The 26,180-nt window shown below is 37.7% G+C and overlaps 1 protein-coding gene across 8 annotated transcripts in view; it reads right to left on the bottom strand.

Moving 5' to 3' along the window:
• Positions 1-368: 368 nt before the first annotated feature.
• Positions 369-26,180, bottom strand: part of pam (peptidylglycine alpha-amidating monooxygenase) — a 402,733-nt gene continuing 376,921 nt past the window's right edge. For 3 of the 8 annotated variants that reach the window (XM_039758906.1, XM_039758911.1, XM_039758907.1), the window contains 7 exons: positions 25,777-25,895; positions 25,078-25,177; positions 17,334-17,387; positions 13,795-13,824; positions 12,278-12,481; positions 5,118-5,174; positions 369-1,156 (listed from right to left, as the gene is read on the bottom strand). In XM_039758906.1, coding sequence (XP_039614840.1) covers positions 975-1,156; positions 5,118-5,174; positions 12,278-12,481; positions 13,795-13,824; positions 17,334-17,387; positions 25,078-25,177; positions 25,777-25,895 — 746 coding nt within the window. In that variant the 3' untranslated portion in view covers positions 369-974. The remainder of the gene's footprint in view (positions 1,157-5,117; positions 5,175-12,277; positions 12,482-13,794; positions 13,825-17,333; positions 17,388-25,077; positions 25,178-25,776; positions 25,896-26,180) is intronic. The other 5 variants (XM_039758908.1, XM_039758912.1, XM_039758910.1 and 2 more) reach the window with 3 other exon arrangements.

The following is a 26,180-nucleotide window of genomic DNA, read 5'->3' on the forward strand; positions in this document are numbered from 1 at the left end:
AAGTGCAAAAGTGGGGCCTGTTAAACCAGCCTGAAAAATGGGAACGCGGACATCGTCGAATGACAGAGCACCAACTCCAAAGTCCATCGTTACAGCGACAGTGCCGAGAGGGAGATCTGACTGCAGTTAACCAACCAGCAGTGGCATGTGCTCACAACATGGCAGAAGATGTTGAGTGTGCATGGAAGATCACTTCATCATCAAAATGAAAAATAAGATTCAAGTAATACTTCGAGTCATTGCTGAAAAACGTACAGAGAAGTAAAATCATTCGCAATGCTACTCTGTGCCAACGAGGCGGCAGCATTACCCAGAACACCACCCTGCTGCCCATGAAGTGGATTTAAAACAGGAAGACGACAGCCAAGTATGCTTTGCAGACACTTTATTACACAAATTACATTATTACTGAAAATAGTGTTCTGACAGAGTAACCTCAGTATTTCACAATAAATATCAGACACTTTAGCAGTACATCAATTAGGAAAAATAGTCAATACATTTTTAGATATAGAATAATTCTCTTATTTCATTTCAATGAATGGGGTTGGACAGGAACAAAAATACAGCAGACTTTGCATCTTAGGATCTGTCTTTTATGTGGCACGTTTCGACTTCAGTACTGCAGAAGGCGGAATACTTAAAAGGCACAAAATGTACAGATAAAAATCCAAAACCAAGGTACCCAAAATGTTTGGCTGAGAAAATCTGGAAGAAGCAATTCAAAAAAAAAAAAAAAAAGAAAAAAGAAAGCCCCAAAAGAAATCAGTGTGCTCCTTGCACGACCAGCATTTTAATCTGGCCCAGTTTTAATGATTAAACTTAAAATGGCAGTCTTATCTCCCTCATGGAACTTTGCACAAATAAATTATTGGCAGCCAATATAGACAATTACAGTTACTATTAAATACACATGAGCGATACGGATTTCAGAAGTCTTCATTGGCATTCAGAAAGTCAGCAGTCCGCACGGCTCAAGAGGACGACGAGACTGGCGCCGGGGGAGCAGAATACTCCTCTGTCTCGGAGTCGGTGGCTTCCTCGTCGTCCTTCTCTTGGTCACTTCCCTCGGTGCTCAGCCTGTCAAATCCTTTCCTGCTGTAGCCTTTGTGACTTGCAAAGAAATTCCCAAGATTGAGACCTCCACTGCTCTTTCCTATGGAGAAAAAAAAAAAGTAATTAACACTTTAAACCATTTTTTTAAAGCAACAGTGATAAAATGAAGAGAATGAACAGTTTAATTTACACACAACTTACAAAACACTCATTATTGGGACAGCTTAGCTATCAGCTAGACAAGCAGGCTTGATGGACTGAATATCCTCCTCTCGTTTCTCAAACGTTTGTCGTTCGACGTTTGGGTCAGTTGGCTTTACACCCCAGGAACCGAGTTACCCAAAATATTCTCTAACATTTCTGTAATTATTTGCCGCTCCGATTCTGATCTTTTTGATTATTAAAGACGTCATTACAATAGCAATTGATGAGACGTATTCGTAATTAATAACTGCGGTATTTGAGGGTTCCTCCAGAGTACCTCTTTCTCTTACATGATTTGCTTCAAAAACTAATCAGCGTGTAGCACAGCATAGAGCATTGGGTTTGGCGTTTTTCCATCCAGCCCTTTTAGCTCTAGACCGTCCTCAAGAAACTGTGACACAAACCCATCATCAAGATATTGATGTTATCGGTAGCAGGGGACCCTAAAATGTCGAGATCCATTGAAAACTCGAATCTAAAGCTTTTGCTCCTCACCCATAGATGGTATGTTATGGTGGGAGAGGTTAAATCAGGGCCCGAGACTACACCAGATGTCATGAAGCCCTTGTGTGCCTCTTCAATCCAGTACAGTGCAGGCTTAGTTACTGGTCCTACTGTGGCTGACTACTGGGAACTGAAGCACACGCCACCACGTAGCTGCTTTTGACCTGACTGAAGGACAAACTAAAGATGCAGCTGATGGTTTAACGGGTTTTATCAGTTAAGAACATCATAATTGAAATAATGGCAGAATAGCCCAACAGCTCTTTCAGTTTATAAATGGAGCGACTGAATAGTTCTAGTTTCGTATTTCAGTCCACATCTTCCCATTTATATATTCAAAGCATTTTTTTAATTCAATTCATTTTCCCTTTAAAACCTAAGGGTGTAAAACACAAAGTAATATTCACGTCACACACAAATGTGTGTAATAAATCTGTAATTTTCTTATCTAACAGGACCTTCAAGTAGGTTCAAGTTATTCCTGCACCATAAAGCACAAAAGGGGAGCAGGCCTCAAAGAAATCCACACTAAAGGCCAGAGCGGCCTCTCTTAGCAGGCCTCACCCCAAACTTAACTAGCAGGCTTATGGCCTTCTCAGGCCCAAAAATGGGGCCACAGCTTGTAAAAGAGCAAAATGACGATAATGTCCAGAAAGGTGGAGCTTGAAACAGTAGACCTCTGGTCCAAGGACAGGCAAAGACAAAGTAATTTACAAAATTAGAAAAGATGAAAAAGAGAGCAAAAACTGAATGGAAACAGGAATCAAAACCAAGATACAATGCTGTAAGTCCAGAGAGTGTTGCCGTTTCTCTGTTTAGACATTTTGGTTTGTCCACCAACTGCATCATCATGTGGCACTGCCTCCTTGGGCTCCACGTACAGGAGGCAGGGCCAATAACAAAGTCAACTACTTCATAGACATTTAACATAATACAAAATTGAAAAATTAGCAAAACTCATAGTATTACGTGACAAAAAACAGAAAAAGAAAATGAAAAATTATATTTAAATAATCAAAAAATAAACTTGAGCCAAGACAACAACCACGGCTGTACCATAGCATCCATGATTTGATAAAAACAAATATCTAAAAATGGCAAATTTTTAAGCTTAATGTACATTTCTGTTGCTCTCCTGCTCTGGATATGGACGATGCTTCAAACCAAGCCTTCTGCGCTACTGAAAATAAACGATACGTCACTTGGCATTGCATTGTGGGGTGTGGACACCATCTTTAAACGATTATATAATGTCATGATAACAACAAATAGCAGTGACACACTGTGAGAACCCATAATGCTTTTACAGAAGCAAGTGGATAAAGGAAGGGAGAAGAAGGAAGGAAAGTTGCGGGGATAGACTAAACTGATAACACCATTTAAACAAGTTGAGTTCAATTATCATTGTGGTCTATGCAACCCGTCATCCAAGGAACGGACAAAGCACTGACAACCTCTAGTTTAGTATGAACTCGACAAAGCAGACTACACTACTAGAGGGCCGAGACTCGCTCAGAGTCAGGTGAGAGTTATACACGAAACACAGAGGCATGTCCTAATAAAGACAAAAGCAAAAGATCTCTTATTACTGGCCAAGTCAGGGACATGAGAAACCATAAATGCAGGAATGATAAATAGGAGACCAAAATGACCTCAAGACTGAGCCACATCCACCTTAACCAGAGTCTCAAAAAGAAGGAAGGTGACCCTGTAGTTGTGTGAATCAAGTCAGATGATGTCAAATTACCAAAAGAGTCTTCTGCACAAAACAAGTCTGTCTTGGGTGACAGTAATGCTGCGCCAAACGTGTTCTGAAGAGCTGCTCAGTGACACACCCAGACTGCGGTGAGTGTACAGAATTCACCATTTTAAAGGACTTCTAAAAAGCAAATGTCCTTAAATTTGGCTTCCTTTTTAGCACCTGTTGTAATAGTTTAGAAGAGTTACTAAAATGTCACATGCTGAAAAGTTTTGCACCAGTCACCAACCTCTACTTTTGTTGGTTTTCTGTGATGGCATCTTGCACTACTGCCACCTTCAATGTTAGAAGGAATGAGGAAACTCCAACCATCAAGCAGATCCACAGCATCTAACCAATAATGAAGTTATTTTTGCTGGCATCCTCCTGCCTGCTTGAGGTTTGGTTTCCTTCTCTTCCTAGGCCGTCTGGACCTTAGTATCGGACTTGAGGTTTTCCCACTGTAACTATTAGGGACTTGAAGCTATGCTTAGGGACTCTTGAATTTTTTATTACGTATTTGTGTGTGTTGTTTATCTACTGCATACATTTACTTTTTTTAAACCTTTTTTGTAATCCTTTCTTTTTGCATCTTGTAAAGCCCACAGAGCTACACTTTCTGCATGAACATGTACAATATAAGTAAGTGTAGTGTTTGTTACAGGACACACACAGATATGTAAGTATGACTTACATGAGTTTAACCTGCCCTATCATAAAATAAAACAAAACAAAGCACACACACACACACACACACACACCCACAAACACACACACACACTAGGTGAAGGTCCTCAGTAAGACACCAGGTAGCTGTAACAAGAGCCCCTTGGCGTGATGCAGTAGTACGTCGGCTTCTGTGTGAGTGCCATCAAGCTGACTGATCATTTCCAGGCTTGTGCTCCTCTAAGAAGGCGTACTGATACAGATTCTCTTTTTTGGTGGGGTCTCTGGCTTTGACACAGGGGTGTAACATGGCATGTGCCGACAGCTTATTCTCTGCTCCTGTTTGAAATGGGTGCAAGTAGCATAAAACATGTCATTAGCATCACTGCTTTACTGTGTGCTGCCACTTGTAAAAGCTTTACTTTATATGATGGTTTGTAAGCGTACCCTCCATAAAAGATACTACCGTGTACCGAGCCAGACTGATTTAATATACGCATCAAGGAGTGGGCAGACATTCCCCAGAAAGCTGCGCAGGACTCCTCGATAAGGTGTATTCAGTTACAGACTCCAAGCATGGACACATTGGGCAGCGGACATTCAAAATTTTCATTAACAGACGTGTATCAATAGGGCCTTTTATATTAGGTGTGGTTTTGCATGTGATTAGTACAATTATATTTAATGGTGCTACAGAATCACAATAAAGAAGAGCATACATTTTACATATTGGATGAAGTGGATTGTTTTGTTGGAAAATATTGGTATTGGGTTGAAAACAGAATTTATTTTACTTTAACATGAATAAGAAGGCCTGGAAGATATACTAAAGTGCCATTCTAAACAGCTTTGGTTAGAAATGCCAGAAAGCTCTCACTTGTTTTCTCTTCTCCCTTAAGTTTCTACAAAGTGTCTTCTTTGCCTTTTTTAAACTCAGCCTTCTACATACCTCTTAATTTTCCTAAGATTCCAGAAGAACTGCTGTCCAGCTTATTTTCAGATGTATCTAAGGAAGAGGAAAAAGAAAAGATGGGCGCCTGTTATAAAGCTAATGAAGAAACTATTAGGGTTAAGGTTAGCAAACTGCAAACAATCCCCAGCATGGTTTATTTCAGCTTAGGCTGGATAGTCGCACACTGTCACACCTTCTTGTACAAATGGGCAGAATCATGGAACAAGCTATGGCAGTGATCAGGACATTGAATTTTGCTCTTCCTAGTCCTAAATGTTTTTAGGTGGTTCTCAAAAGACAGTTGAATCCAACTCCTTTCTATTCATATTGCTCAAGACAAGTCTTTAGTATGGACACAGCACAATGGGTGACGCCTGGTATGGTAAAAGAGATGACATTACATATAACACTACCAAGGTAATGCGAGCCAAAAAGACGGGGATGTGAAAATAAAATACAAACAAATAAAAGCATTACACAAAAGCAAAACTAAAAGACATAAATACATTAATGTGTTCCTGGAAATGAAGTAACAATAAAAAAGGAGAAATGTGCACAGGATTGTGAGAATGGTCACAGACAACCCACAGATTACCTCCAAAGACCTGCAAGAACATCTTGCTGCAGATGCTGCATCTCTTCATTGTTTTACAATTCAGCACAATTTGCACAAAGAACATCTGTATGGCAGGGTGATGAGAAAGAAGAAGCCCTTTCTGCACTCACGCCACAAACAGAGTCGCTTATTGTATGCAAATGCTCATTTAGATAAGCCAGATTCATTTTGGAACAACGTGCTTTGGTCTGATGAGACAAAAATTGAGTTATTTGGTCATAACAAAATGCGCTTTGCATGGCGGAAGAACAACACCGCATTCCAAGAAAAACACCTGCTACCTACTGTCAAATTTGGTGGAGGTTCCATCATGCTGTGGGGCTGTGTGGCTAGTTCAGGGACTGGGGCCATTGTTAAAGTTGAGGGTCAGATGAATTCAACCCAATATCAACATATTCTTGAAGATAATGCTCAAGCTTCGGCCACAAAGTTGAAGTTACGCAGTGGTTGGATATTCCAACAAGACAATGACCCAGAACACAGTTCGAAATCTACAAAGGCATTCATGCATGGAATTGCCGTCACAGTCCCCTGACTTGAATATCATCAACAATCTATGGGATGATTTGAAGCAGGCTGTCCATGCTCAGCAGCCATCAAATTTAACTGAACTGGAGAGATTTTGTATGGAAGAATGGCCACAAATACTTCCATCCAGAATCCAGACACTCATCAAAAGCTATAGGAGGCGTCTAGAGGCTGTTATATTTGCAAAAGGAGGCTCAACTTAGTATTGATGTCATACAGTATCTCTGTTGGGTGCCCAAATTGATGCACCGGTCTAGATTTGTTATGATGCATATTTTCTGTTAATCCAATGAACTTAATGTCACTGCTGAGATACTACTGTTTCCATAAGGCATGTCATATATTAAAAGGAAGTTTCTACTTTGAAAGCTCAGCCAATGATAAATAAAAATCCAAAGAATTAAGAGGGGTTCCCAAACTTTTCCATATGACTGTAGCTGAACTTGTCATTACTTACAAACCAGGGCACACACATTGAGAGTTCAAGATATCCGCCTACTTAAGATTCCAAGGATTAACAAAATAACTGTGGGATGTAGAGCATTTATTTATAGGGACCTGAAGCTGTGGAATGAGCTTCCTGCTTATGTAAGAGATGTTCCTTGAGTCCCAGCTTTTAAATCCCTGCTGAAGACTTGCTATTTTAGTCTAGTATACCCTGACTAGAGCTGCTGATTAACTGTGCACCTCTATTATATAAAAAAAAAAGTCATACAGCAATTATGAGCAAGTACTAGCCCTCTTCTCTTCTATCTTTCTTCTCTGTGTTCTGCTTGTCACTTGGTGCCACTGTTCTATGTCCGGGCCCATGGAAAGACACCTGACTCACCAACAGCCTTGAAATCATTACATTTAAAGATTCTGTCTTTATACAGTATTAGATGGTCCATTACACATTTTACTGTAATATACCCAGGAGGGGTGGGCAGACATTTGGCGGGTCTCTAGGACTACTGCTCTGTCAGACTTTGTCTATTATTTCTGACCGTCGGCTCCCATCAGAGGTTTACTTTCTCCTGGGAAGCAACTGACTACAGTTTTTGTTTTTCTGTCCTCCATTATCAACTTACCATAGCTGAACAATTAAGTTAATGGATTGTTTGACTCCATTTATGTTAACACTAGAATTACCAGAGCCTACGAAAAAACTCGTAATTCCGTCCCACCTTAAACTGCTTCTTAAATCCCTTCACACCTCTCCGCCAGCGTCCTTTGTTCTCTAAATGTGCTGATAAAGAGAAGCTAGGAGCAGCCGGCTATTCCATCCCCCACCAATTTAGAACGTGCACGAACTTCTCTCAGCTCATGCCTTGATTGAGTATCTGGGAGTGAAGTGGAGTTTTAGAGTGAAATAATAGATCGTTGTTTGGAACACACGCATTTCATGTCTGTTCCGTTTCTACAGTAATCTGTGTCAACACATTGTTAAAACAGAAACTTTTTTTATATTCTAGTAGTAGATGACAAAATGTAGGCATAAACTATATAATGTATGAAGCCTGAAGTCCAAATAGCAAAGAAACATTTTCACAAGAATAACACAATTGCACTTTTATTCAAACATATAACTGCAGAAACAAAAAGCCGCCTTAACATGCGACATTGACACCAGTTTATTGTAACTGACTCCGTGGTTCAATAGATTCAGCCCCCGCTTGCGAATCAAGGGGTGACGGGTTCGATCCTGCGCCCCTCCGCTTTGAGAAGTAAACTGTTCTTAGTCTTACTGTTTTAGAATAAAAGCATACATTTGATTTCAGTCTGTAACAGCCGGTGCAATTTATGATCTTTGTAAAGGTTAGCTTTTTTTTTATTATTCACTTTTCACTCTCTCAGTCGCGTTCAGAATCAATCCATACAACCCCATCTGACACGGCTGTTTTCACTAAAGACGCGCTATAGCTCTGCAGTGTACCACGATGCATACTAACGCCCCCCACCCCCCCGGTTCTGACACACAAACGCTGGCGAAGCTGCCTTCTTCGTGTCTCACCGTCACTTGCTTTTCTTTTTATTCAGTTTTATTGAGTGTTCCTGCCAGTCCCCGCATGTTGCTGTATGCTTTTTCTTTTGTACTCCAGGACATGCAGAGGAAAGAATGGTAAAGACCAGTAACTTCGGCGCTATATGCAATCATCAGACACTCCCCATCTGCCCGTGTCGCTCAAACACAGGAACATATATTGGTGTAAAAGTATAACAAAAGTGCACTTTTATTCAAGTGCACTTTTTCCATCGCCTTTTCCTGTAAGAAGCAATGTACACACTTCTCTCTATGCTGTGGTTTCTATTACACACCTGAAAGAAAGAGACAATATATGTGAAAATATAATCGCACTAATGCAATATTATTTGAAAATGAACAGCGCCAGATCGGTGTGAATTTATGCAGGAACTGGAAATTCTCTGATGCGGACCTTCCCCAGGGAAGAAAGTACAGTGTCAGGTGCTCATTCAGTGTAATAGAAACCATAGCACAGAGAGGTGTGTACACGGCAACAAGTACATGTGTCGTAAATGTAGGAAGGACGGTCCTTGGGTGTGTGGGAACTGTTAATATTTGAATGTGATGATTTTATATAGCACGGAATGAAAATCTGCACTTCTTAGCATTGCACCATGCAAGATGTCGTATCAATCGCCTACTGTAACTTGCTTTTTTTTCTTCGGTTATACAGGTAGTTTTGAATAAAAGTGCACTTGTTTTGTTTGCGAAATGAAGTGTCTGCGTGCACTTTTCGTGGCATTACACGTGTATTTTTGAGCATGCCCGCTTGAGCAGTATAAAAGTATTGAAAAGTATAACAAAACAACGGGCAGATGGGGAGTGTCTGATGATTGCATATAGCGCCGAACTTACTGCTCTTTACTATTCTCTCCTCTGCGTGCCCTGGAGTACAAAAGAAACAGAATACAGACGCTTATAGCTCTGTGCTGTACCACGATGCATACTAACGCCCCCCCACCCGGTTCTGACACACAGACGTTGGCGAAGCTGCCTTCTTCGTATCTCACCGTCACTTGATTTTCTTTTTATTCAGTTTTATTGAGTGTTCCTGCCAGTCCCCGCATGTTGCTGTATGCTGGATATTTTCACATGTATTGTCTCTTTCTTTCAGGTGTGTAATAGAAACCACAGCATAGAGAGAAGTGTGTACACTGCTTCTTACAGGAAAAGGCGATGGAAAAAGTGCACTTGAATAAAAGTGCACTTTTGTTATACTTTTACACCAATATATGTTCCTGTGTTTGAACGACACGGGCAGATGGGGAGTGTCTGATGATTGCATATAGCTACCGGTTACTGGTCTTTACCATTCTTTCCTCTGCCTGTCCTGGAGTACAAAGAAAAAGCATACAGCAACATGCGGGACTGGCAGGAACACTCAATAAAACTGAATAAAAAGAAAAGCAAGTGACGGTGACACGAAGAAGGCAGCTTCGCCAGCGTTTGTGTGTCAGAACCGGGGGGGGAGGTTAGCGTTAGTATGCATCGTGGTACACTGCAGAGCTATAGCGCCTTTAGTGAAAACAGCCGTGTCAGATGGGGTTGTATGGATTGATTCTGAACGCGACTGAGAGAGTGAAAAGTGAATAAAAAAAAAAGGTTACCTTTACAAAGATCATAAATTGCACCGGCTGTTACAGACTGAAATCAAATGTATGCTTTTATTCTAAAACAGTAAGACTAAGAGCAGTTTACTTCTCAAAACGGAGGGGCGCAGGATCGAACCCGTCACCCCTTGATTCGCAAGTGGGGGCTGAATCTATTGAACCACGGAGTCAGTTACAGTAAACTGGTGTCAATGTCGCATGTTAAGGTGGCTTTTTGTTTCTGCAGTTATATGTTTGAATAAAAGTGCAATTGTGTTATTCTTGTGAAAATGTTTCTTTGCTATTTGGACTTCAGGCTTCATACATTATATAGTTTATGCCTACATTTTGTCATCTACTACTAGAATATAAAAAAAGTTTTTGTTTTAACAATGTGTTGACACAGATTACTGTAGAAACGGAACAGACATGAAATGCGTGTGTTCCAAACAACGATCTATTATTTCACTCTAAAACTCCACTTCACCCCCAGATACTCAATCAAGGCATGAGCTGAGAGAAGTTCGTGCACGCTCTAAATTGGTGGGGGGATGGAATAGCCGGCTGCTCTTTATCAGCACATTTAGAAGACAAAGGGCGCTGGCGGAGAGGTGTGAAGGGATTTAAGAAGCAGTTTAAGGTGGGACGGAATTACGAGTTTTTTCGTAGGCTCTGGTAATTCTAGTGTTAAAAAGTTTGGAACAGCTTTGTCTTCCTGTGTGTTTAAACAAATCTGCATCTTTATGTGTATTCATTATGTGATTACTAATTTGTAAAATTTGCATTTGTATCTGCCAATGAACTTGTCACAGTTTTCGGTACCTGCATTCAGCAAACAGCACTACGCAAAAATAAACTGCAGTGAAAATTAAATAAACGTTTTCTGGGTCTGCCATAGACCGGTGCCATGTCCAAGGGCTGATTTCTGTCAGTTCTGATGGAATTGGCTCTGGACACAAAATGAAAAAGGACTATTGTTGGAATATTGTTTTCTAAAATTGTCCCAAGAACCTGTTCAGCTCACATAAGTACTTGATAATGCATAAGCCAACAGTATTTACACAAGTTGAGAACATGACTGATTCCGATCCCTTGTGACACCTTGTGTACTCATTCATGTCTCCACTTTGCGTTAGCAGTCTTCTCAGTATCAGTAGTGTTGTCATCCCTCCCTCCCTCACTGCAAACGTGCTAATGATAGCAGCAGATGGGATACGTCCTGAAGGAGGCAATTATTTTATTATTTAAGTAGCAAAAGCTGAGGTTATCAAGCTGTTCAGAAATGTGTAACTACTGTTCATAATGAAGTGTCTCAATTATGTGGTCACATGCCATTTTAATCTTTAAACAAACCAACTTGTATTTTTATATTTTTCTGGAATGGTTTGGAGTTCAAAGAGGCCATTTACAATATAAGTCAGAGAGTAGCTGCGCCAGATCTACAAAAGGCAAAATGAAAGCAGGGGAAAGTTAAACTCGAGCTAAAAATAAAGACAGAGAAAACTACTTGACAAAGAGCTTCCTTCAGATGGTAAAACAAAAACCATATTAACTTTCTCCTATTTTATGGTTTTTATTTTCTTAATGAATTAATATTCTAATTAATCTGAAGAAACTAAACAACTACAATTACAACCAAAGTGATCTAAAATGATTTGCATTGAGAAGACAGTGCATTAAACGTCAGAGGAGAACTAACAGCTAATGCCACAACCCCAGACCCCAACTCCAGCACATCTCCAAGATAATCCTGCCATACCTCAGCCTGACAGTCGCTTGTGTTCTTTTTTTGGACTTATGATTTATTATTATGCAAAAGCCAACATTACCAAAATATGTTTATGCTGCTCTTAGCTTTAAAAAATAACCCTGTAAGTTTAAAGAAGTCATTAGAAAAATACATGGGTGTTTTAAACAGAACATAAGGCAAGAAAAAAAACTCTTTTGAAAAACACGATGCAAAGATTTTAAATTAGTAAGTCCATACAGGCTACTGTAAGCGTAAAGTAACTAACAATGTATTATGGTGAACTGTATAAAATCAATAAAGAGAAGCATTTTGTATTATGGGATAAATTTGTAGAAATGTATGACAAACAGCTGCAATGATGAAATGATGTTAGTAGCTGCCAAACTGTATTTCATATCATTTCAAAGTATCAGAAAGAAATGCTTTTAAATGAAATCTGCTGTATGGCATCAATTATTTAAGAAAGAAGCTAAACACATAACGTCTTCATGACAGTTTTAATGAAGGAGAATGTTGTGCTTTTACAGCTGAACACATCAACCACGAATAGCTCAGTGACACGTACATAATATGAGAAAGAAATGCAGCCATTAATACTATACAAACAAATGGAACCAGTAAAAGTTTCAAATATACATCTATAAAAAAATGTAATAATATCTCAGGTACCTCCATATATCCTCCCTTTCCGCCATCGCATGAACACTGCAATTCCTATCAGGACCACCAGTGGTATCAGAAGCAATGTGGTAATAATGGCTGGGGAGACTCCTGGGTTTGCTTGCTTTACCACATTCTGTTTGGTCTTCTCCAGAGAGGTTTCCTGTGGACTGGGCTGGGGTTTTACTTTAGCTTGAAGAAATGTTTCGCTTTCTAGAGAAAAATGAGAAAAGAATTTTTTGATTTGAAATGAAAACCGAAAAAAGTCAGATTGAAATGATGCAGTGTTAGAACTCGATCTCGAATGGATGGCGTACTATTAAAGCCGCTGGCGTCTGTAGCTCACATGACATTCATCTTCACAAATTCAAACTTATAAGAACATACAGTATACTGTCCAACTGACTTCATTATGAAAGATAAGAATGAAAATAAGGAATTAGTAACATGCAGTTTGATTTGTATCACTAGACTTTCAGTTTTTTTTCCACAATGTAAAAATAATAAATATTTCTAGAGTGATAGACTTTTAATGCTTTATATGTTATGCTTAACAAAATGTGAAAAAAAATGACATGGCTTAGAGGGCAGAACTAAAACGAATGAGTAATATGGGGATGCTATTAATATAACAATATAATATTTAAACATAGTGCATTACAGGACGTGGCAGTCACATGCATAAAGCAAGCAGTGGGGAAGTCAAGTGTAATTAATGCTTGTATTAATAAAGAAGTATTTTTCAAGGAATTGCACAGTTAACACAATAAATGTATGTTCCCAGTTGGACATCAGAATAACTCTTAAAACACAAGGGAGGAAACCCCCAATGCTGGCAGCTGAGATACAGAAACAGAGACCCTACAGGAGGTGAGGGAAAAGTAGAATTGGAGCCTCCTTCAACTTGTCACTCTTTGTCTGATTTCACAAATGTTTCACAGACTCTGCTGCAAACACCGGGCCATTAAATTACAACAGAGGACTTACAGGAGAAATCCACCCTATGAACGGCCTTTTATAGCTAAGTTTGAACAATTTATGTTTTGGCTCCAAATACTCAATTTTCAAACCTAACCTAAAATTTAAAAAACCAGGCTTATATCACATTATTAACTGTAAATGAGAGCAGCATTACACTTACAATTTAAAGGCTTTTTAAAAATAATGTTTAAAAAAGCGCATCAAGAGAGGGAAGCCTAAGCAGTTTGACACGATACCCTCACACTGGAAGTCGTGCTACTGTATACGATACTTCAACACTTCTTGAATTTTAAAATATCAACAACAGAAAACTGATTACATTTCAACTGAATTCTGGGAAAACAAAATCATGTAATGTACAGAAAATTAAGAAAAGATTTGTAAAATTAAAGCCTTGTATAAATAAAAATGCACACCAGCCATAATGCAGTTGCTATTCAATTTCAAGAAAACGCAAGTTTCATACTTGGACTTTTATTCTTCTTTTATAAATTCTAGAGAGACGAAAGAGACAAACAACACTTTTGCCACTCGTTTTTGCTTACCTTGCACGGTGCCATCCGGCATTAGTGAAACTGAGGGTCAAATGAATGACAGAGGATTAAAGAAAGCTTTAAAAGTGATTTATAATAAAACAAAGTTATAGCACAATAGTGCATATCGCAATATGAAAACATGATGAATTATTATTTTAAAGACCTACACTGGATATTCCACATCTAATCTCAGAGGGCGGCTGTAGCTGCAGGTTTTCATCCTGACCCAGTTCTTAATTCAGTGCCAATGTCACTGCTAGGTGAAGTCGTCATTTAATCGGGGTGAGTGACTCCAGCTCTCTGTCTGCTGCCTCAGGATTTATCGTAAGGGCACTTTTAGTTTTTGAAAAGATGCTTATCACAAATTTTATTCTGCTGAACTTTCTTATTTTTCTTCATAATTTATTTTGCTTTTCAAGTTCTTTATTATTTATATGAATTTACCTGAAGGAAATTAACTCTAAGTCACAAACAACAACAAATAATAAGCTAAAATGGTGTGATTATCTTCTGTATGTTTGGTAATCATTAAACACTTGTCTTTAAAAAATACTTTTGAACAAACTGAAAGAAAAAACATGAAGGATTGAAGGTTTCTGGAAAGAATTTCTGACATAAGCTGAATAATAAGTGTTGCTAGTAGAAACAAATCATAGTAAAACATTCTCAAAGCCACTAAATTCAAGTAGAACATTAAATAACAGTCCATAAACCAAAACAAATCATTTTATTTTTAAGAACTTGGTTAGAACAAAAACCCGTAGCCATTAAAACTCAGAGTTAGGCAACACTTTGAGTTACTCCATAAAAAAAAAACACAACTTTACAGTACCATATTATATATGCTATGATTGTGAAGAAATAACTTTGACTTGAAAAATACCAAACATATCATTTAACATGTAAGTAATATGTAAGTTAAAACAGCAGGAAGAACTCAATTTACAGTTTTTTCTTGGACTGTAAGGACACTTAACAGCTGCTTGCATGAACAGCTCTATTCTTATATACTGTATGCCTTCTGATACTTTTCAGGTATGGTGTTGTATTTATGTTCATGCTGTATTCATTGTCTGTAATAATGCAAGAGTTTGCTTTATCCAGTTTGGGGTCACGTGGGCTGAGGCCTATCCCAGCAAAATAAGACGCAAGCCAGGAACCAACTCTGGACAGAGCATTTTTTGGCACATTTACACACACACCCAAATAACAGAAGGTCGGATTAAAGTAAGTAATTAACAAGTTAAAACCAATCTTAGGATGTAAGAAGAAAACTGGAGCACCTAAGGGAAACCTCCACTCACACATGACTAGGCCCAATCAAACTCAAACCCAATCTGCTGGGGTTATAACACATCAACATGCAGCCCTGGACAGCAAGGACTAAAATCAAAATAGACAGGGAGGGAAGAGCACATAAAGTAGACAACTCAGCAACATTCACTTATAATGTATACAGTCAGGTCCATAAGTATTGGGACAGTGGCACGATTTTCATAATTTTGGATCTATATGCCAACATAATGGATTTGAAAAAAAGCAATCATTATGTAATTGAAGTGTAGGCTTTTAGCTTGAATTGAAGCATTTTACCAAAAATATCGCATGAGCTATTTTGGTATAACGACCGTTTATCTGATATAGCCTGATACCCCCACACCATTTCCAGGGACTCTAAAGTATATCGACATTTGACTGACAAACTGTTCCATAACCAGGGTGGAGCACTTCCCTCATTATTTCATTAACTATTAAGCACGTAAAATGTCGAGAATTGACTCCAAGTGTTGAATTTGCATTTGGAAGCTGTAACGGTGAATTCTCAATATGAGGTCCAAACAGTCCATCTTTAGCTTAAGAAAACAAAAACTCTTTAGAGAGACAGCAGAAACACGAAGAGTAGTCAAATCAACAATTTGGTACATTCGTAAAAAGAAGGAACATACTGGCGAGCTCAGCAACACCAGAAGGTCTGGAAAACCACAGAAGACAAGTGTACTAGATGATTGCAGAATTCTGTCCTTGGTGAAAGTGAACCCCTTCACATCATTTAGCCAAACCAAGAGCACTCTCTGGGAGGTAATAATAATACATTTTATTTATATAGTGCCTTTTCCATACTCAAGGCACTTACAGAATATATAGGCCTATCATTGCTAAAGTCTACAATCAAGAGTAGAATTCATGAAAGTAAAGACAGGGGATTTACCACACGGTGCAAACAATTGGTAATCCTCAAGCATATGAAGGACAGATTAGACTTTGCCAGAAAACATTTTTAAAAGCCTGTCCAGTTCTGGAACAATTTTCTTCGGACAAAGGAAACTTAGATCAATATATACCAGAACGTTAGAAAGAGAAGTGTATGGGAAGAGAAGAAATGGCTCATGATCCAATGAATACCACATGACTTGTGAAACACGGTGGAGGCAGTTATATAGCGTGATCATGCATGGCTGCAAATGGAAGTCAGTTATTACAGTTTATGGAAAGGATGACTGCTGGCAGAAGTAGCAGGATGATTTCTAAAGTGTACAGGACTCTACTATCTGTTCAGATTCAGCTAAATGCTGCAAAACTGATAGGATGACACTTCACAGAACAGAGGAACAATGAGCCAAAACATACTGTGAAAAAAGAGAATGTCCTTTTCAAGACAAAAAATGGACTATTCTTCAATTATCAAGTCAATCTACTGACCTCAACCCAACTGGAAATGCATTTCACTTGCTGAAGACAAAACTGATGGCAGAAAGTCCGACAAACAAGTAGCAACTGAAGAGAGCTGCAGTAAAGGACTGGCAAAGTATCACTAGAGTGGTAACCCAACACTTGGAGACGGCCATGGGTTCCAGACTTCCTGCACTCACTGACTGTAAAGGATTTTCAACCAAATATTGAAAATGGTCATTGTATTTATGATTATGTTTGTCCAAATACTTTGGAGGCTCTGAAAATAGGAGAACCATGTATAAACATGTCTGTCTTTTCTAAAAAGCTCACACAATATTTTTGGTATACTCCTTGAAATAAAGCTGAAAGTATACAGTGGTGTGAAAAACTATTTGCCCCCTTCCTGATTTCTTATTCTTTTGCATGTTTGTCACACAAAATGTTTCTGATCATCAAACACATTTAACTATTAGTCAAATATAAAACAAGTAAACACAAAATGCAGTTTTTAAATGATGGTTTTTATTATTTATGGAGAAAAAAAACCCAAACCTACATGGCCTGTGTGAAAAAGTAATTGCCCCCTGAACCTAAAACCATCATTTAAAAACTGCATTTTGTGTTTACTTGTGTTATATTTGACTAATGGTTAAATGTGTTTGATGATCAGAAACATTTTGTGTGACAAACATGCAAAAGAATAAGAAATCAGGAAGGGGGCAAATAGTTTTTCACACCACTGTATACTCCAATCACATCTTGATTGCTTTGTTTCAAATGCATTGTGGTTGTGTACAGAGCTAAAATTAAGTGTCACTGACCAAATACTTATGGATCTGATTGTATTTCTAACAGCAACTTTCAGAAATGCATACCTTCCATTTCATGAACTTCAATTCCTCCCTTTTTCACAGAACGATGTTCAGCCTCTGAAATAATAAATAACAGTGTTATTAAAAAAAATGTATAGAGGGGCACAGCCTTTTGGAGTTATCATTGTTATGAATGGGTAGCTTTTAGGTAACCTACTTTGCAGTTTCACTCTAATGTGACCTAATTTTAACTCTGGTGCAGGTCTCAGTGTTAACTAGATTAGCAGTGCTGACCTGAGCTCCCCTTTCCTAGTTTCCATGTTCCTCTCCTGCTGGAGAATTTCCAGGTGCTTCTAGAATAATCAGAATAGGATTAACAGCACTACTGACTCGTGCTCTCTGTTGCCCAATTCCAGCTCCCTATTTAAAAATCCACCAACTACTTCTCCAACCTCCTTGACTATGACTTTGCTATGTTTTTTTAGGAAACGGTGACTGCAATCAGTAGTCAGTTCTCATCATCACTACCAGTCTCTCTATCACCTGACATCACCCAACATTCTCCTCATTCTCTGCCATTGATGTTTTCGACCTCCTCTCTGACCACCTCACTACTTGTCCATTTGACCCCATCCCCTAAAATACTCTTTAGGCCGTCTTTCCCTTACTCATTTCTGCAATTATTAATATCATATAACACCTCTCTCAAGTCTGGTACCTTTACTACCATGTTCAAACACTCTCTGATTTCCCCACTCCTCAAAAAAACAACAATCCACCCCAAGTTAGCAATTACTAGCCTGTCTCTCTCTTTTCCTTTCTTTCTAAAAACAGCTGAATGTGCTGTGTTTAATCAAATCTCTTTTTTCTCGTACAGAACAGATTGCTTGATCCCAAGCAACCTGGCTTCAAAATGAACCACTCTACTGACTACAGTCGACTAGCAATGGTTAGATATTTTTCTCTGACCACATTTCAACTCTGTTTCATTCACGCAAATTCACTCTGTATAACATTTGCAAAATCAATCCATTTCTGAATGCAGAACAACCACTGGTCCAGACTTTGGTCTTGTCACATCTGGATTACTGCAATTCAATTTTAGCAGACTTGCATGTGCCATCAAGCCACTGCAGATCATCCAAAATGCAGCTGCACATTGTGTATTCAACCAGTGAAGACGAATGTGTCAATCCACTCTTCAAGTCAAATATTTTTTTACAAATTTCTTATAAATGTAAACTGCATACTACTGCACTTTCCTAAATGCAAAAGAAGGAAAGGGAAAAAGGGTGTGGCAATTAAACAAGAAGATTAATTAAAGGTAACAATGACTGAATGCAATATTGGTTGGGATGAACATCTCGAGCTAGAACAGGGTCCCAGGTTTGAATTTGAAAACCCCCTGTCTTACAATATGTAACTTGCTCAAACCAACTTAATCGAATGCAGGATCATGGGAGGTCAAAGTCAATCTGATCAGTGATGTGTGCAAGGCAGGCAACAGCCTTAGACAGGTGACCAGTACATGGGGGCCACTAACATCCACACCAATCAGACGCAGGCCAATGTGGAATCACCAATCAACCTCTCTGCATGTCTTTGATGAATGACTGAGCACAGGATTCAAACTCAGTTCTCGAGATCTGTAAGGTGGCAGCACTACCCACTCCACCACTAACTAAATAGCATTTCTTTCAGGTTTACCTTTGCCCAGTATTGGCAGAAGCTGCTAAATAATACTGAACGTGTGGATGAGTGTTCCAAAACTTTAAAATATAAGGGACTGCCTACTATATGTTCTGTGAATTAAGATTATCCGATGGAGAAACTGATTAAAAAAAAAAAACATGAGATCTGTCTTCATTGTGAGGGTAAATCTGTTTTAGTTTTATTCACCCATTATATAAGTGCATCACAGCAAAAACTAAAACAAATTGTTTATCTCTTCTCTGTATAATGCTTACATACATGGCTGACGTCACAGCAGTAATTCTAATGATACACACGCTTGAGGTGTAAGAGGCACCGTATACGCAGTACAGATGTTGGTATGAAAAAAAAATTCTCTAGTGGTATGGGTTGTTTAAATAATTATGCATATATAGCAAGTCAGGGAAAACTTGGCACTGGTGCTTAATTTAAACTCTGTTAAAGATCAGGTAAAAATATAAAGCAATTATTCATTTATCTATTTTAAAAACAAATTTAAACAACTAAACATATTCACATCTTACAATTAAAATGTGTGTATTAAATAATTTTACTATATATAGAAAATTACAAATCTATACATTTAAAGCATGATTCTCCAAAAGCATCACACATGCTAGCTTTTATCTACAGTTATTTTTTATTAGCAATAGCCTGATGTGAGAGAGAGAGAAAACAAATATAAAAAAAGAAAGCTGATATTTCTGCAACATTATCTGTTTTCATTATGCTTCAAAACTCAGTGTTATTTGATGTTTTCAAATGAAATGTTTTTGCCATTTTTTATTCTCTACTCAATGACTAATCATCATGCTAATGTAAAAGGCTCTATGATGATGCTTAACGATTCTTTGTCATATCTCCCGACAGCAAGAGATGCTAAATCTATTAAATGTGTTGCTGCAGAGTCTCTACAAGTCATTTTTCCCCTAAATGATTGGAAGGTGAAAACAATTATCCAGGCCTGCGACGTGAGACCGGGTGAAGTGCACCAAAAATAGCATCTCCTGGGTGGGTTTATGTCATTTTAGACAAATGAGATATATTCTGCCCAATTTGTGAGCCATTTTTAGGTCAATTATGAACCTGAGATATTTGACCTACATAAAAGGTTAGTTCTCTGTGCAATACTGGAATTCTAAAACCAGCAAATGGAATCATACTATTAAATAGTTACTGTGACACCTCTCAAGCTTCAAATGTCAGTAATTAAAAAAATAAAATATATATATATAAATTGTACATTATGTTGATGTAATGTATATGAAAACAGCTTCATTACTGTTAGTTTAATTTAAGCACATTTTTACAAGATCTACAATATACACTTCAATAATTAAGATGAATGTCTATATGTAGTGTAGTTGCTGTCTAAAATTTAAATACTATTGCAAATTTCTGCCTTACTACACTTTCCAGTAAATGCAAATCAAAATTAGTTTTTAAAATTTTAATGTTACGTAGATGAAAAATTTTAATTTGTGACATACTCCTATGAATCAAAATTCATTTGAAGAATGAAGCAAGAAGAGATGGTATAACAGATGGCCTGCTGTTATATGAATTTGCATTGGAAGATGAAGATGATGATGATGGAGGAGAAAAAAATTCAAGGTAATTTGTTTTTCAATGAATGATCAAAACTGGGGTAAGAAGGAAAAAACTATCTACTCATAAAGAGCAACTGGTCTGTTTTGCAATAGGCACTTTCTAATTGGATTGTGAACTTTTGGGAAACTCCTAGTTATTAATCTTTCTGGCTGTTAAGTCAGTCTTTAACTAAATTTGCAGGTAAGAATGGTCACAGATGTTACATATTAAGTATAAGAAATGAATTGAGTATGTAAATAAATGATCCGCCCAACAACCTCACAATAAACTAGCCTACAGGACACACTTGTAAGCAATGCTGCATTAATGTGGTGGGTAAGTTTGAGACGAATTTAATTAATACTAGAATCTCTGGAGCCTACGAAAAACGTAACACCAGGCCACCTTAAATTCCTTTGCACCTCTTCATCAGTGTCTTTGTTTTGCAAATGTTCCAATCAGCAAAAGCAGCCTGCTATCCCATCCCACACCGACACAGCTCAAGTCTGTTTATCTGGGTGTGAGGTGTCTGGAAGCGTATACAGCAATTAGCTATTTCAATTAATTGTAATTGAATGATTTCCTTTTCTTTCGTTATATTCTTGAATAAAAGCACACTTGTTTGGTTATATCTTTTGTGAAAGTGTTTATTTGATATTTGGACTTCAGTCTTCACATATTATCTTCACGTCAGCATTTTGTCAATTATTACTATAATATGAAAAAAGTTTCTGTTTTAGTTATGTTTTCCACATTTCTTGCCTCGCATTTCCTGTCATCCTACATTTACCCACATCGTTGTAGACACGGAACACACATGAAATGTATGTACTCCAAATAATGATATATTATTTGCCCTATAGAATTCCAGACACCTCACACCCAGACTTGACGTGGGAGAACTTCAGCTGCATCTGTGGGGGATGGGATAGCAGGCTGCTTACTGCCAGTGCTGATTGGCACATTTGAAAAACAAAGGCGCTGATGAAGAGGTACGAGGGAATTTAAGGTGGCCTGGAATTATGACTTTTTTTGTAGGCTTCAGGGATTCTAGTGTTAATGACTGACTTAACACCCAGCAAGATGCGTATAAGCTCTCTAGGATTACTTTAATTTCTTTTCTGGGAACTGAGTAACCAAGAAGGAAAGCAAAAAACATCTTGATTGGGATGCTGGGGTTAGTGGAACTATGGGGAAGTGAAAGCAAAGGTATTGGAGAAGGGAAAAACATATGGTCTTCTGGTGGTCTGGAACAACATCACATTTTTGCAATGATATCTAAGGAAAAAGCAGTAAATTCTTTTACACTGGGCTCATTGCTATACCTAAAGAGGGAAATGTGACAATTACTGTGCTTCAGACAAAATTATTTAGAATCACTTCTGGCATTTTACCTGCCAGAGAACAGCCTCAAACTCAGAATAATGGGCACACCACGATGAGGTAACATTGATTTCATTCATTCCTTTCAGTAAAAAATACATAGTTTGACTTTGCAGATGTACAAATATACGTATATCTATTCAGCTGATAGATGTCAGATGATAGGCATTAGCCTGTGTTTAGTCAAGCTTAACAGGAGTGCAGTGTATTCTGGGAAAGCTGAAAGACAAAAGCTGGGCATAGTTAAGACTATGCAGCTTTTGTTTCCAATGGGAAAATAACCTTGTGCTTAGTGATAATAAATATGTAACATTTTCTGTGTGTTGAGAATCTTTAAAATGTTGGCACACTCCAGTAACTGAGATTAAAACAAGTAAGCCTGATGTTTTGTTTGTGTACTTATTTTGAGCAAGCAGGGAGGAGGTGAGCGGCTGCCTTTTATTACCTAATTTTCAAAATAAGCATTTTCTCTCAGTAGCTGCTATTCTGATACTTTTGCAAGGATCTTAGCTTTGTTGTTGCCTGAAAAAAACTGACATTTGCAAGGCACCTTCATTTCTCTGTCCTAATTCAAAAAATTGAAATAGGCACTTTCATGGAGCTCTGTCTCAGCTACTGGACACTTCTGCAAAGAGCTCTCGCTCTCTCTCTCTCCGGCAAGAAATTTTTTTCATTTCATGCTTCGAATTAGGATAACTTGTAACTAAGGCACTGGACCATCTGGGAAGGTGTCATCTGCACCTTGCTATTGCAAGTGGGACTGCATGAACCCACCCAGTTTATATAATTATTTGTATTGTTTAATATTTTCTGTTATTTTGGTGTAAATATTTTCTTTTGGGTGAAAGCTTAAAATCAGGGTCTGTGACTGCTAGTAGTATTGCAGAGATATATAGACTGTTCATTCCTTGTATAACTGCAGTTCTTTACAAGTATGAGAAGATGATACTTTGAAGTCCTCTGCTGTTAGTAAACTGGGTTGAAGTAAAGGAGTGAAAGTAAACAACAGACCTGGTCAGAGAGCAGCCTGCTGATTGAGATAACACGATAAAACAGCATATATCACTCAGCATGAAGTCCAAGCTCATCACTCCATCACTGTATAGAGCTGCACAACAACAGCTACTTACTTATGAAAAGCGAGTCTAACGTGGTTGCAATTTTTCAAACAAGATGTGATCATTCAATCTAGAAGATTCATTCAATTAGTCAGCTTAACCTACTATATAATGAACACAATTTTAAAACTCAATAGGATCTGAACCTGAATTTTTTTTACCTGAAGATTTACTCAGAAATTCCCAGCAGTTTGTGTGAACGGCTTCCTCTGTTTTTAAGAAATGTCATATTAATTTCCCCCAGTCTTCTACAATATGCTGTACATTTCAAATAATGATTTAACTGAAAAATATCTACTGGATAAACTTTACTGATGCCTTTCGGAATTTTAGGGTCATGGATTAGGTTACCCTGCTCAAGACTAAGGCTCTTCTCTTTACACAGCCTAATGCTACTTTACCTTTTTTCTAGGATGCTGGACAAAATCCACACATAATGCTACAAGATATGGCCTCAATGGCACATTATCATAACTGAAACAGAATGAAAATATATGCAATTTTGGCATGAGTTGAAATTTTACCTTTTACAAATAAGTAGCAGGACACAGTGTGAATACTTTAGAACAAAATTATGTTATTCTGGCAATATAAATGAGCACGTAATAGACAAACCTTCAGTTTTTCACAACTCCAACAAGCCAAAGTATTTATAAATATTATATCTGTTTAAATGTCAAAGATAATTAAGCATTGAACAAGATGAAGTAGAGTAAACTCTTGGTCTATCCTGGGAGCTGTGCAGGTGGGTTGTTTGCCTGTAGAATTACAAAATACCAACAAACAAACTCCTGAACAACCAGTCTCTAAGCAGTTCCTGCCTCCTAGCCACTGAGGGACCCCAAGTAATCGCTTAAGCTGCCAGTATGCCAGCTTTTCAGAGAATCTGTAAACATTTGTACTATGGACCTGTATATGTGGGATGGTGTTCAGTATAGAAGTACATTAAAGATAGGTTATTTAATTGTATGTACTAGATAATGATACAATAATATCTTTATCATTTGATTTAGACTGAAATAAACATTTATTAAGAGGTGACAGATGAAGGAAACAATCTACTCGTACCATTTCAATACAAGGTTAACTTACACATTATATTAGAAATTAAAGGTGACATTTTCTGCAATTGCATTATGTTGGTTTGGAATTTAGGAAAAAACTGCCATTTTGATTTATCCCAATTATTTCAAAGTGCTACAAATACTAGATGGGGGAACAATGTCCCTGAACATTCCACTACTCTCGAGGTCTGCCAGCCGTGGCTATTTTACCAGTTTCCCATGGTGTGGATAGCACGGTCTGATCTGAGCTTTTAGCCAGGAATAGCTTCATTGGCTTCATGCCAGTCATGCAAGATCTCTTTTTTCTTCTGATGTCCTTGGAATATCTACATCTAAGACACCAATCACCCTGTAGATGGCATCTACCTATTCACCTTGCCTACACACTGGCACTAAAACTGGGGTGAGTTTATCTTCCTTTGTTTCTCTTTCTCTCTGGCCCCTCTACTCTCCTGTGCAAACCAAGTGCTACTTCTGCCCTTGGCAACCCTTTGTTTCATTACCATTAATATTTTAGTGTTATAAAAAATGCAAGAAACAAAGATGAAAGCACTTAACTTCATCCTGTACTACATTTACTGTATAATGGATATCTTTCACTTCATTATTTAAATGTACCTTCTGACTGTACATTTTTTTCTAAGACTCTGAAGCGCCTTGAGCACAGGAAAGGTGCTATATAAATAAAATGGATAATTATTTTTTATTTTTAGTGACAGAGATACATTTGTGAATTTCAATGTTTCTTTTAGCTTCACTAGTACAGCTCCCATTTTATACAAACCACCTTGTTTTAACATATACAGTAAAAAAAAAAAAAAAAACAAATAAATTACATAATGCCACAAGGACCTTTTTTATACACTGTAGACATAACATTATAGACCATGTTGCTTTATTAAGATATTAGGATTACAAAGAAAGATATATAAACCTTACTCTCTGAAGATGCAAATTTCAAAACTTGGTCGGTTGTTGCGTCACCAACATAAACGGTCCCATCTCTAGCTACGACGAGATCGTGTGGCATCTGAAAGTCCTTTAGGAGGAGGAATGACAAATATCACTTGAAGGCATTAATGAATTCAAACTCACATGTTCGCATTATATTTTATGGGAGAAAATATTGTTCTAGCTTAATACTGTTTACATGTAAAGGCGCTCGGTCCCTGATATGTAAAGTAAAATTACAGTGAACACTGACACTGATCCACAAGCAATAATCAGTTACAAAGAGAACTAGTCATTTTCTAGAAATCTTTCCTCCCCTACATAATTTAATTTCTACGACCTGTCAATGACAAAGAAAAAAAATAATAATGAAGAGCACTGAAACTCAAACTCTACAGAGCTGAAAGAAAATGAGAAGGAAAAAAAGCTTTGTTTCTTGAATTGTTCCTCCTGTGTGTTTGAATTTACAGTAACGTTATTTAATTTTTATTATGTAATGAAATGTATAGGAAGATAAGGCATTCTACAAAGAATACAGCACATTTTTGAAAAAGAATATATTTATACATGGCTAGAGCAATCACAAACTGTAAAAACTTAAATAATTTTCCAGTAATCCTTATGCAGTCATGTTTTATGTGTCCACCCAAACTAGGATGATACACTAATTACAGGCCTATAAGTTACCTTCGTGTCTGGTCTAAAGGTGTCTAAAATTACTCCAGTTGAATAGTTCATCACAAATCCTTGTATAGGTGCCAGCTTCCCATACTCGGACTCTCCATTTACTGCATAAATTAAACCACCTAAAAGAAAAGAAAAAAATTATACAACACTGTACAAATACGTCAACATTCTGGTTTTCTTAGAATATATTCTTAAATAAATTGTAAACTCTTCAGTTAATATAAAAATGTGTGTAACACTAAGTGGAATGTGCTTTACTGGCAATCCCAAAAGCTGGAACAGACACAACCCTCATTGATTCATAAGAAGCTTAAACAGTGCAGCACAAAATGCATAACTGATAAACTGCTGTTTTCTTTCAACTTTTACACTATTGTGAACCGTAGCAAATAGTTTCCTCATCC

Source organism: Polypterus senegalus, chromosome 7, assembly GCF_016835505.1.
Source record: "Polypterus senegalus isolate Bchr_013 chromosome 7, ASM1683550v1, whole genome shotgun sequence".
In the NCBI taxonomy this organism is placed as follows: domain Eukaryota; kingdom Metazoa; phylum Chordata; class Cladistia; order Polypteriformes; family Polypteridae; genus Polypterus; species Polypterus senegalus.